This window comes from Lates calcarifer, unplaced genomic scaffold (genome assembly GCF_001640805.2).
Source record: "Lates calcarifer isolate ASB-BC8 unplaced genomic scaffold, TLL_Latcal_v3 _unitig_5673_quiver_385, whole genome shotgun sequence".
NCBI classification, from domain to species: domain Eukaryota; kingdom Metazoa; phylum Chordata; class Actinopteri; family Centropomidae; genus Lates; species Lates calcarifer.
In genome coordinates this window covers 380,844-394,286 of record NW_026117659.1, presented here as the reverse complement: position 1 = coordinate 394,286, position 13,443 = coordinate 380,844, and the positions used below count along the sequence as shown (strand labels likewise).

Sequence of the window (13,443 nt, the reverse complement as noted above, 5' to 3'; positions counted from 1 at the left end):
AGTACATTGTAATGGTTATATTGACTAAATGATCAGCCCAGACCCATGGCATAAACCCAACTGTTTTAGTATGTGCAATCATGTAAGTCATGTTATCAGGGTCCCAGTGAGGTTAAACTCACTAATATGCTACTCAAGCCCTGACAAATTGGGTTTTTCCCCCAAATTAACAGGAGCTGTTCATGCAAAAAATAAAAACATTAGCAGGAAACTGAAAGAAACTTTGTTGTGGCACTGTCCAACATAAGATAGAAAAGTAATGCACAAATTTGAAGCAGCTGTGCAACTCAATCAGAAAATGTATGTATTGCTCATAAAAGCATCTAGACCACCATCAAGTCCAATGAATATGAGTAGAACCAGCGGGACCGTGGCAGAAAAGAAAATGCTCCAGGAGATTATGGGCCAGGAAGAGAGTCTAGGTGGTTAAAAACCTGCTCCATGAGACACCTGTAGAATAACTGGGAAGAACATGGAATATGTAATATGCCAGCCTTGAGTTTTTCAGAAAGATTGATGGAAGAAATGCTGATGGAAAGACTGCACTACATGGGCCCAATCATGGGCCCATGTAGTGGCAACATAACATTGCGACCATGTGTACATTTTGACAATGTAAACAGTTACATTGCGGGTTCGTAACTGGGCTACGTCATCAGTTGGTGACTGCTGTGTTGTGTAGTTTATTAGCAATCATAGCAATCTGTAACATAACAAAATTTGGAAAAAAGTGAAGGGGTCTGAATACTTTCCGGACACATTGTGTATATGTGTGTGTGTTTGAAAATGTTATTTCTCAGTTCTGTTGACTCCAGGAGAGAATGTCTTCAAACTCCTTTTGTGACTTCAAAAAGTCAGAAAGGAAGGCACCATTTTTCCTGTGTTTATTTTTTACTTGTGTTTTACTCATATCGTCAGGTTTCAAGTATTAGGTCATCTCACAAAAAATAGGAAACAGTTGCATGCTTTTAGGCAGAAAACAAACTCAACACACCCAATACTAACTCCTGGAAACACAGCTTTGAACTGGTTTGTACTTTTGTGGATGACTCATCAAATGAATGCATCACAGTGCTCTGAAAACACATCCCCTGGGCTGAGGAGGGACTCTCAGCCAACTATTGTTACCCTCTGTCTTCCTGCTTTAAAATGTCCAGTCAGCAGCCAGCCACAGATGTTTTGGTCAATGTATTCAAGCATGGAAAACTAAAGAGATAGTGTGATGTGATACATTTAAGTTACAGTAGAGCGTTTAGCTAAAGAGACACCTGTATGCACAACAAATTAATTTTCCCAAAAGTAACTTATGTTTATTAGGATGTGTAGTTGTGATAAGAGACCAAAAGATATGAAGTCAGATTTATATAATGGTCAGTGATGATCAGTCTCTCTCCTCTGGCCTCTCTGGTTAGGTTGTTATTTGGTTTGTATCAGAAAATCCACCATGTTTTTTTTTTTTTTTGGCTGTTGTTTTTTTTGTAGACTTCCTAGCACTGTTAAAGCCTCCAAAATCCACAAGAATATAAACTGCTGAGACATCCAGCTCTTCTGTGCTCTGACCTTCTCTTTACAGATTTTGACAAACCAAACACCACAAAGTTCTGAAACAATTGTTTTATTTTGGATAAGTGTTACTGCTCTACATTTTTCTTTTTCTTGCCCTTCACACAAAGAAAGAGGTCAGGAATGAGCTGAAAGATTACAGATAAGCACCTTAAAGTTGATTAATTACAGTTAGTTAGTTTTGGACATTTTAGAACAGGGGTTTTGGAACAATGCCAGGTAAAGTAACAGCCTGCTAACAGCTCCACAGGTAGGACTGAAGACATGATAAGATCATCAGCAAAGCATGTGGAAATTTCAGAGGTAAAGTGTAAGCTTAACCTCAGGCAATACAAAGGATTCAGGATACAGAGGATATGCTTCCTTAGCTTGCTGGGCTTTCTGCAGCAGCAGGAGTACCCAGTCATATTCTGATATCAGCAAGTCATTTATACTGTACAGCAGGTGAGGGCCTAAAATACATGACTCGCCAAACTGTGTAAGGTAAGTTACTACAAAACCTGCAATTCCAAATGTCAAAATATTCCTTCTTTATTTTGAATAAGATGACAGAGATGGAAATGTCAGCAACAGACATAAGTGGAAGCTACTCAACCTGGTGTCAGTCAGCCACAGCTCAAAGAAAAAAAAATCAGTTTAAAAAGAGATTTGTTTTCTTTTATTGAGACTTTTAGGGTTAAAAGAACTAATCCTGTCCTGCTGAACACCAGTGTGGGCCCCTGGTCAGGAAGATAATAGGGAACATTTAAATTCTGCAACAAGCAGCCCATGAGCAAGGCATCAGTCCTCCTGTGAGCATGTGCAGCAGCAGGAGCCTGACTGTGCAGCCCCTGGCATTCAACATGGAGATTCATGAAGGAAAAATATAAGTATGCATGCAGAGCAAAGCCTCTGTGACTGAGGAGGGTTTCTTCCCCTCAGACCTGTTTGTTCCCCAGCAGGTTTCACTGTTAATGAAAGATTTCATGCTTGATACCCACCATGTCACATTCATATAATGTTGTTTCACTAACACGTCCATTCTTGGTAAAGGCAAAGGTCAGGCAATTACAACCACCATGACATGCACCACCTGATGAATCTAAGTCCAGTATTCCCTCTTTTAGCTCTGTGTTTGGACTCCACCACCTCCTGAAGGGAACATCTGGCTCTTTCACCAGCTGCTCTCTGACTGTATGCTCTTTGCTGCTCAGCAGGTAGTGGACAGTGACTTTATCAGAGGTGTTTCACTGAAAGCAATTGCTGCTTCTGGAAATAAGGATGATGAGAGTGGAGTTTAAATGAAAGGAATGAGCCAAAAGATGCTACAATACTCTGAGGAGCTGAGGAGAACGGCTGAGTTGGTGATAATTCTCTGTGGATTTGTCACATTAAACTTTGTCCTCTGACCCACTGTTGACATAAAGTACTAATGAGCGCAACTTTAACCATGTGGTTAACTGATCACAGTCCTGTACATGCAGTGGAGTCTCTGGAGGTGGAGGTCTCTACACCCTAAAATGGATTATGTTATAAACATGTTATTTGTGTCAAAAACGTGTGTGGCTGAAGCCCTGCTGAGCAGGTGTGTGTATGTGAGCACTGTCAGCACCGTCAGCACCCTGGTTAAAACCTGTCCCCTCTGTGGTTTAGTGCACATCAGACTAGTCGGTTAGAACCAGGGAGGTTACGGAGTAAAACCTCAACACTGTGAGACACGTTGCTGAACCCCTCCTAGGACTCTGCCATCACTCTGAGGCCAGCAGCTCCACCTTGTATCCTCACCTCACAAGACTCACAACAACCTCCTGTGTCTGGGATCTGAGTGCTGCTTTTCAAATACACTGCAGAAACAAACAGTGAGGAGTGACAGGGCAGAATTAAAGGAGGAGCATGACAGTGGAAGGGCAGGAAGCGTCTCTCTGGATAATCAAAATAAATAATTAAGTGATGTAAAACTAACAACTGTGAGAAGCTGCTGGAGGGTGAAGTCAACACATTTAGATCCAGAGGGGCTAGAGTCTGTGTCAGAGATGAGGGTTTTTTGCATTAGTAGTGGGTCATGATACAGGATGGATGGTTTGTGGGGTGAACAGATGTCTCAGTCCTGCAAACAGACAAACAGGAAATATGTTTTTATTGATGACCAAGTTTACCAGGGCTCCAACTGTGGTTAGAGTGTGAATCAGAAACCATGATGCCTCTCACAGTTTCAACTGTCTGGCAGCACACTGCCTTCAACAGAGATAGAAACGGGTTAGGGTTTAAACGAGCTGATTGGTAGTTCATGACAACAGCAGCCCTCATCACATCCACTCACATCCATCCTCACACCTCCACAGTCCCACCTGCACCTAAAGCAAGCTGTGATGATGACTGATACAGACAGCTCTGTGTCTGTGAGCAGTGAGAGTAGAGAGAAGGGCTCAGTCACGTGTCCGTCAGTCCTGCACAGAGTGTTCAGCCGAGCTGCTCTGTGCTCCTCTCTGCTGTTTCTTCTTGTAGCTGGGCCAACGACACACAGGGCAGCAGTGTCTGCCTGCTGCCAGCCACACCACAATGCACTGCTGGTGGAAGGCATGGCCGCAGGGCAGACCCATCAGCAGCTCATCACTCATAAAGTTCTCCAGACACACCACACACTCTGAACACCGCAGCACACCACAGGGCCACACCGACCAATCACAGTGCTGCTGGGTGGAGACACCCTCAGGTGTGTGGCCACAGTCCACTGGTGCTCCGTCAGATGATGGTGAGCTTCCGTTCCCGTGACAACAGCAGAGGGACAATGCAGCAGCAGCAGGACACACACACTGACGGTGGGAGCTGGGGTCCACGCTGCTGAACACACTCAGCTGTGTGCTGCTGTCCTCACTGCTCTGTGATCTCTTGTGCCTCTTGTTGCCATGTGGAGGTGCGCTGAGACCTGCAGGAGGAGAATCCCTCTGCTTCCTGTCTTCTGGGTCTGAATGTGAACTCTCTGTCTCTCCCTGCAGCTGTCCAGCAACCCCCCACCCTCTCTGCTGACCCACAGCTCTGAACCTCCAGGTTGGCAGGGCTTTAATGTAGTCCACATTTACTAAGGGGCGCAACCAGAGATCAGGAAATGCCAAACGCTCAAATAAGAAGTTAGGATCATCCTCCCAGTCTGAGTGGTCTGATGGGACCTGCTGCAGTGACGCGATTGGGTGGAGCAGGTAGGAAGTGTACCAGTCCCACAGACTGGCCAGCCACTCCAGGTTGGTGGTGCTGTCCTCTCGGCTCCCGACTCCACAGCGGCGCTTCTTCTCAAAGTAGTCAACGAGCAGGCCATGGGCCAGGTAGGTGGATAGGAAGAGAGCAGGGTGGGACGAGTAGAAGGTCCAGTCGGCTCTCACCAGGCTGGCCAGTGTGGTGGTGTCAGCGTAACGAAGCAGCTTCAGACTGTAACCGTACAGAGAGTCCAGGTAGGGCAGCTGGAGGAGAGCCTGAAGGGAGTCATCAGTGATTACTCAGCAGTAACTATCAGTCCAGCACACACTCAGTTAAGACTGTCACTGTAACGTCAGTCTATGGATACACTCAGTGGCCACTTTATTAGGTACACCTTTCTAATACTGAGGCTGCGGTCGAATAGTCCTTTTTGCTTAGGAAGGTTCCAAACTGAGTGAAATGACCTGGAAGTATCTCAGTGGCAGCCATGATAAGAGCTGGTCCAATTCTCTAAATGTTAAGGAAAGGAGCCTGCTTCCTATCTTATCTCCTTTAGCATTGGAGACACTGGACCTCCCTTTACGAAAGGAAAGGAGAGAATGCCATCCCACAATTGCACAGTAGCAGTAGCATTTAACATGACGCACCGTCGTAGTTTCAGCATGGCAGATTCACATACATGAGCTCCCATTTTGTGGCACGATCCAAAACAAATGAAAATCCTTCCCCCTCCTAAAAAAAATTCTCCACTTAACAAATAAACAAAGGGTCAAAGCGCCCATGACAGAAAACTCTGTATTTCTGTCTGAATATAATTTACTTTTCCTATTTGTTGTTATTTTTAACAATATCTATTTTGTTGTTGTTTCCTCTGAGTAATGGGTAAACTGAAAACATCCTTTCTTTATGAAGTGTGATTCTATGTTAGACAGGAAACCTTATTGAATTGTAGCCTACAGCACTGAGTTTGGCACTGTACATGTCCTCCATGTGTTATAAATAAATTTGGTGTAAAAAAAAAGCCTAGTGCAAGTGCAGTTGGATTCTCTAAGTACTGTGGTTCTCTTTTCCTAATTCCTTATCAGTTCTCCTTTGCGTCTTTCCTTGACCTCATGACGTTTTCTACTGAGGTCAAGTAAAAGTTAGGAAAGGAGATTTTCTTTGACTATTCGACCACAGTCTGGGTTGTATTTCTGTCTCCTTCCTGTCAGCTCCAACCACTGTCCATTCACCTCTGACCTCTAACCTCATCACAGACCTGCTGCTCACTGGATGTTATTATGGTCAGAATAACACTTAGACTTCTTCACCATGTCTGAAGCCTTTAATGCACTTAGTTACTGCCACATGATTGGCTGACTGCAATAGTGAGCAGGTGTACAGGTGTACAGCAAGTGTATAAACTCCTAAGGGCCAAATATCACTGTGTGGCAGATGACGTGTGTTCTCCATGTAGCACTGCAGTCAGTAGTTATTTGGTTTAAACATGCAGCGGCACTGGTTCGACCCCTTAACACCATGGACAAGTATGGATGTATGGATGTATATGTGAATCTTATTTATAAACTGTTTTGTAAATTTCTTGCTGTGGGTCTAATAAAGGATCATCTTATCTGAAATCCTCCTGTGAAATGTGTATGAATGCTTCATTATAACACTAAAACACTATATAACACTATATAAAATGCTTTATGTCTAAACAGCTTATTTGTATTATTAGTTAATAGACATTTTCTGTCCTGTATATGTCAACATTTTTCTGCTGACATCTGGGTATTCATCCATTAAAGGAAGTCCAGTCTGGTAAAGACTGAATGAATGGACCACAGTGAACAGGTTTAGCTCGAGGCCAGGTCTATTGTCTGAACTGAACTGATTTTTATCTCCTGATCTTAAAAGGTGCTCTGTGTGTTCTTAAAACCTGACTGACATGGGGATCCAGTCATGAAAAGGCAGCTTCATAACTCCACATTCAACACCACTGAAGAAACAGCTGCAGAAAACAAGTGTGAAGTCAGGTGTGAGGACTGTGTGGTGAAGATGATTTCCTACCAGAACAGGAAGCCAGGACACCAGCAGTATGGAGTTGTAGGTTCCAAGTGTCCGGATCAGAACTACAAATCGTTTCACTGTCGCTCCCTGCCCAGAAGACATGTTACAAATAAGTGAATACAGAGCTGTAGGTCTCCTCTCTGTCTCCAGCTCTGTGTAGGAAGGCTGCTCGATGGTGAAAGAAACATTCAGATCCTTCACTGAGATAAAAATACAGGAAAAATACAGTGTATTCTGAATGACATACATCAGTTAAAGTACATGAGTATTATCATCAAAAAATAAAGGTTTTAATGTCAAAGTGGGGTCAAGATGGAGCTGAATGTTAACACTTGCTGTCAATGCAGTGAATAGCACAATATGGAAAAAGAGGCAGTGACCTGGGTGATGAAGAGGTCCATCCAGGCCAGCAGGTTGATCAGGACCAGACTGAGAACAAACAGGTCATTGACCTCCGGCTGGACCGAACGCAGGAAAGTGTCCATGGCAGCCAGGGACAGGAACTCCCCCGTACTATGGGTGAGGCAGAGGCGAGGAGGTGGAGAGGGGGGAAGGAAAGGAGGAGAGGAAGAGAGGAGGAGGGGAGGAGAAATCAGTGTTATCTGACTAAACAATAACTCTGAATCATTTCCATGTTCAGTCATCACCTGTTGCCATAGCGATAGATGCCCTCAGGCATCTTGAGGATGTAGGCGGGGCTATGTGTCACTCCGATCTCTGATAAGCTGCTGTGGTTGTCCCAGTGGCGTACGTCCACAAAGATGAACTCGATCCTGCCGGTGAACTTGACAGACAGTGAGGAGAAGAAGGCAGGGGGCTGGGACAGACGGGCAAACAGAAACATCTTGACCGGGTGGGCTGGGTCAGAGCGCCATTCCTCCATCAGCTGCTCAGACTGACGCAGGGTTTTGATTCGATGAGCCACATGTGAGGTCATCCAGCGGAAGATGTGTTCAGTTTCGATACGATGCCCATTGTATTCTTTAAGCATGACTTTGCCCTTTGAGGCTGAAGTCTGAGGAACAGACATGATGAGAGTAGAGCGCTGCCAGCCACGCTTAATGCACGACCTGGTGGACAGAGAACAGTCAGTATCACACACAAACACAAACTGACTGTACCGTCCACTGCAGTGTTCACCACATGAACAGTCAGCCCTTTTTAACAGACAGTGTTTAGTAGCTTTTCACAGTCACACTAGTCAAAGAATGAGGGAAAATAACATTAAAGCCCATTTTTACCAAGACTATCCAGCTCTGTAAAGCTTTGTCATATAATTATTCAAATCATGTGCCTTGGTCCAGAGCCTCGGTATGAATGTGTCCCAGTGTAAAAATGATGGGGGGGTTGGCTGGTTGGTTGGTTGTATTCTCACCACTAGATGCCACTAAATCCTACACACTACAACTGCAAGGAAGAGCCTGCTGCCAACCTGTAGTCATTAGAGCAGTTGAAGGTTCCAGTTCTGATCCCAAACTGAGACACTTTTTGCACCATCTTTCCCCAGTTGGACTGACTGAGCAGAGCTTCCCGGTCCTGGCCAATAACCTGCATGTACACACAGGGACATAGGGGGTCAGACACACTCATCACACATCTGGGTTGAGATCAGCTCACAGAGGAAATTAATTAAATATACACAGATATATTTACATGTACTGTCGTGTATGAATCTGCTCCATTTTAACATAAAAACATTCACCAACATGACAACAAAGGCCATCCATCCATCCATCCATCCATCGTCGCTGCCAAGAGCTTCAGTCATTGTTGTGTTTACTGTACAAGAGGTAAACACGTCCTCTGAGCAGAGCTGCTGCTTCGGAGCAGTCTGGACTCTACACTGAGTCGCTATCAGAAAGTGACGTGATGGCTAGGGTAACTGGTTTGCATGCTAACTCCAGTAGAAGAAAAGAAGTGATAGAAGTAGAAATAAAGTAAGAGGTAACACTGCTGTTGATTTCTACCTCTACAGATGCTGACTCACAGCGTTTCTTCTAGACTGGAGAGTTAAGAGCTGTTAATGCTCCGTAAGTTCAGTAAAGAGAGAGTGGGTAGTTCATGGGGTTTATTCAGCTGAATAGTCTCAGATCAGATATCTGATACTGATAAGGAGGATCAGCTTCTGTTTCCTGGAGTAAACACAGTCTGTGATCTGTATGTAAACTGTGCTCACACCACGTTAGTGAAGCTACTGCTAGATGTGGAGGTGGTCTGGTCTGGCTCACAGTGCTCTAATGCTCTGACATTAAAGCGTATTGGGTTGGTTTAGCATTGCCCCTCCATAAAGCTACAGATCAGGAGCAGTGTGATCAGTATGAGGTCAGGATACAGTGAATCATCAGAGTAGATCCTGGATCGTCTTGTGATGATAAGACATTCACAGTGATCAGAGACAATCTGATTTCCTGATGTTTGCACACACTTAGTGATTGTTTTAACCTGAACCAGCCAGATCCCATCCTTAGTGTCCTCCACCAACTCATAGAAGTGCATCTCTCCACTGAAGTGGGTGGTGCTGGAGTCTCCTGCCTCCTGCTCCTTCTCTTTCTTGATGGCTGAGTAGAGCTCCCCCTGGGTCAACTCTCCTGTGGTGGAAAAACATTCATCACCCAATCTGAGAAAGCTGTTACACTTTTTAATCAGAATATAGAATCTGGGTTGGTGGCTGACCGTTACCTGATTTCTCCACCAGCTCGCTCACGTCCTTCTTCTCAGCCAGTCCGGAGTACCCCAGACCCCGACACTCCAGGATGGTCTTGAGCCTCTTGTAGCTCAGAGTGACCGGGTCCACCAGCTGGGTGGCAAACACCCCGGTCTCGTACCAGACTACCGCCTCGAAGATCCGGGCCAGCATGAACAGAACCACAAAGTACAGTAGCAGGAAGAAGAGTTTGAGCCACATCTTCCAGCTGGACCGAGGTGGACTGAGCTGGAGGCGGACTGAGCTGGGTTGGGAGAGGCTGTTAGTCTACCCACTCACCACCGAGTCCGTCACACCGTCATGCTGGACTGGGTGGTTCCGGGCCTGCTCCCTGACTGTCTACCTGCGGGTTACGGTCAGGAATCCTGCTGATGGTGACAGCTAGCCACTTAGCTTAGCATCGCAGGTAGGCCCGCTGCTGTACCAGCAACAACAAACAGGCCTCGCGGAGCTCGAGTGTCGGCTGCACGAGCTGCAGTTTCCCGCCGAGGGTGAGCAGCAGGTGAGCTCCCGGTCCTCTTCACAGCGTCAGAAAGAGAAATAACAACCTGACCCGCTCCGATCAGCTGCTGTACACAGAGGGTCTGACGTCACATCCGGCTCCACCTCAAACATGTAAACAAGCTACAAAATAAAAGTATCTTCCTCCTCCGGTCCTGCCCACAGGGCACCTCACACCGAGGGAAAAAGACTGACTGACGACCTGACCTCAGGGTGACTCTTCTACAGATCTGTGCGTGTTCACTGAGGGACCAGAGAAATCAGATGTTAGCATGTTGTTGGTCCTCAGTGTAACTGTTCCCTCACATGCTCTGTTACTGGAAAATAATCATAGGTCAAGTAGTTTCTTCACATGTATTGTATATTGCTCTTATAGTGATGCACAACTGTGCATTTTATCATTAGATTTATTCCTGAATGAAATATTATACAAATACCTTTAATTATTACAGACTTTATTGAACAGTCGCGTGACTTGTTGTTGAGCTTACTGTAAATTCACACAGTCAGTGTTTGATAGCCAGTGAGAGACATTAGGGTTCTTGAACTCCTCACTGTGTCTCTGTGACTTGGTTCTGATCCTGCCAGCAGAGTGTGTGACCTGCACACCTCAGACCAGGAAAGAGGAGCAGTACAGCCTTCATGATGAAGGTTCAGTCAGGATCTGAACCAACAGCATCAGCACAGGTAGCACAGATTACAGTCAAACGGTAAACTGTAATGATTCATCCTGAGTTTTCATCTGTTTCAACGTTAAAAACTGATACCCACACCGCAAACAGCAGGAAATATTCACAGTAAGTTTGGGGTTTATTGGCAATAAGAACATTTTTTGTGATGTTTTAATTGTGAACAAAGTGTTATTTACAGATGTGACATTTGATTCACCAGTGTGTTCTGTATCTCTAACACCACTTTATTCATGTAGTTAAGTTTTAAAATCCATTGAAACCCATAGAAACCTGAGCACTTCATTTAAAAAGTTTAAAAGTTCTACTAACAACATTTTTTTTTAATCAAACAGGAATAAAGTTACACAATTCTTACTTACACAAATTGTACAGATGTTTAGGTAGAAAAACATCGAGCTGCTGAGTTGACCACAGATCTGCTGACGTGTGGTGGGTAACAGACAGGCTGATGAGGACAGAGGTCTGCTGTATCAGTGGCACACAAACAACAACAAAAACATGGCAAAGTGAATTGAAGGACAGCAGGTAAAAAAAAAAAACACATTACAGCATCTTTTAAACAGTAAAATTAAAAACAGAGTGTCTTGTTGTTCAGACTGGATCTCTGTCTGTAGAGGAGGTGGATGGATGTCAGAGATAATGATAATCTCAGGAAGCAGAAATCACACTGAAACACTGTTCGGGTGTGACTCCAGTATCTTTGCTGACATATGTTTATCTATTTATGTTGGCCCTGTGATGGAGTGATGATCTACCCAGGGTGTACCCCACCTCTCACCCACCTCTCACCCAGTGTCAGCTGAGATTGGCTCCAGCCCTCCATGACCTTTCAGGAGAAGAGGTATAGATAATGGATGGATGAATAGAGGGACAGAAATCTCAATCAAGCTGAAAATACACACATCTTCGCAAACCCCACACTCCACCCAAAACACTCCCAACAAATAACCATAAATGGTCAAAGCAAGACCCTCATGAATATTAATATACTGACACAGAGGTGGATGTCTTAAAGGTCAGAGTATGGACCAACCAGTGGAGGCAGAGACACTGAAGCTCACCACCTGCTGTTTGCATCTATAGAGACTCATACATAATTGATGAAATCACATAGTCTGTGATAACCACCACATTTAACTCCATAATGCAGTGTACAGGTGTTTCTGTTATTTCCAGTTAATGATTAGTGCAGGGGGCAGAAGTGTGTGTGGGGGGAGGGGGGGTACGTCTCTTTCAGACACTGCTTTATTGTAAACAAGGCTCCAGATCCTGTCACTGCACTGGTTAAAATCCCATCCAGAACAATGTGTTAAATTAACGAGGAGCACATCAGCTCTCCCTGAACAGGGCTGTACAGAGCTTTTTCACAGCAGACGTTTGACATGTTAGAGCAGGAGAACAACAGCTGCTTTCATGAAGTTTAGCCAGTGTTGTACAGCCTGTTTACTGACAGATCTGACAGGGACAGAGTCACAATGTCTGCCGTCAAAAAGCTCTACAGGCAAACAGTTTCCATTGGCAGGAGGAGGCTACGTGCTGTGCTACAGGACCATCCCACACATCACTGACAGTTCACATCACAGCTGACCATTCTCCAAACCATATCCTGCTCTTTCATCCTATTCTGACTGACACAGTCACTGGCTGCCATTCATTTCTGTACAACATGAGAATCTATGTTGTCTATGGACATCCAGTCTGCATCAGCTGTTGTCAGTTTCCCTGGAATCATGAGGTGGTTTACTGCAGACAGTTCACATCTATCTGTAGCTGACCTGCTGTAATAGATTATTCTACCCAAGAGTCAGATTTTCCTAACATGTGGAAATGACAGCCTGAGGCAGCAGGAAAGAGAAGCCTTCCAAAAACCCAAAACATGAATTCAGAAATGGTCAGCAGAATATGAAGTGAACATAATGTGTAGTTAAGGAGCTAACAGCTGAAAACACAGTGGTGTGGTCCTGTGAAGACAGAAGACGTGGTGAACGAGAACCCTGCTCTGAGTCAGGACTGACACATGAAGGAGATTCAGCGGCTGCAGAGTGAAACCATAGAGACAAGGTGACACAGGAGGTCCTCCGTCTTATTCTGTCTGTCTGTCTCTACACCAGCTGACACTGTGTGAACACATCAGCTACAGTACTGTGTTTGTTTGTGGAAAGGTTTAGACTGAATTTTTACATTACATTTATTACTGCATCATTTAAATGTAAAACTGTCATTTTGTAACAACTTTTTAAAATGCGTCAGTTTATTAACTGATTATAATTACACTGTAAAAGTTAATAAAACTCAACACGCCATACAAACAGATTTCTGTCGTGCTGTGTGGAGTTTACATACTTCACACAGATGAAAACTAATTCTGCCAACAAACTGAGCTGACTTTAAAAACTCATTCCATATACTTTAGAGTAGAAAAGCTGATGTTTTCTATTTGAATAATGTCATCATGTTTAGCGAATTCTGCTCCACAGCTCCAGAGTGCAGCCACCTGGGCTATTTCACAGTTTTTCTGGAGTTGGACTGTGTTTCTACATGGACACATCACTGTCTGTTGGAGGGAGATACATTTCATTCTTGTCCATTTGATTTCCTTGAATAAGTGAGCACTAACACATGTATACAATGGTGCTGATGGAATCTAATGCTTGAGAAAAAACAAATATTAAGAAGAACTCAGTTTTTCTATCAGTGCAAAGGTAGAAGTGAAGTCTGGGTGACCAGCAGTGGATGTAGTGAGAGTGACACCAGCTGTTA

General features: G+C 44.4%; 1 protein-coding gene across 2 annotated transcripts; it reads right to left on the bottom strand.

Moving 5' to 3' along the window:
• Window positions 1–1,599: 1,599 nt before the first annotated feature.
• Window positions 1,600–10,110, bottom strand: rnf103 (ring finger protein 103). Of its 2 annotated transcripts, XM_018664473.2 has the most exons (7): window positions 9,466–10,109; window positions 9,229–9,374; window positions 8,219–8,334; window positions 7,434–7,856; window positions 7,167–7,299; window positions 6,787–6,873; window positions 1,600–5,009 (listed from the first exon to the last, which is right to left on the bottom strand). In XM_018664473.2, the coding sequence occupies exons 1-7, from the start codon at window positions 9,689–9,691 to the stop codon at window positions 3,984–3,986; spliced, it is 2,157 nt and encodes a 718-aa protein (XP_018519989.1). In that variant the 5' UTR covers window positions 9,692–10,109; the 3' UTR covers window positions 1,600–3,983. The 2 variants fall into 2 exon arrangements, with proteins under 2 accessions (XP_018519989.1, XP_050924973.1); XM_051069016.1 differs by lacking the exon at window positions 1,600–5,009 and having other exon boundaries at window positions 6,838–6,986; window positions 9,466–10,110.
• Between the last annotated feature and the right edge of the window lie 3,333 nt (window positions 10,111–13,443).

What these genes read in the sequence shown, in the direction of transcription:
- rnf103 (XM_018664473.2), bottom strand. Translation starts at nt 9,691, where the DNA reads ATGTGGCTCAAACTCTTCTTCCTGCTACTGTACTTTGTGGTTCTGTTC. An exon ending in ATGGGATCTGGCTGGTTCAG is followed by an intron (nt 8,335 to 9,228) that starts GTTAAAACAATC and finishes GTGTACATGCAG; the next exon opens with GTTATTGGCCAGGACCGGGA. An exon ending in TGGACCTCTTCATCACCCAG is followed by an intron (nt 6,874 to 7,166) that starts GTCACTGCCTCT and finishes TCTTCTGGGCAG; the next exon opens with GGAGCGACAGTGAAACGATT.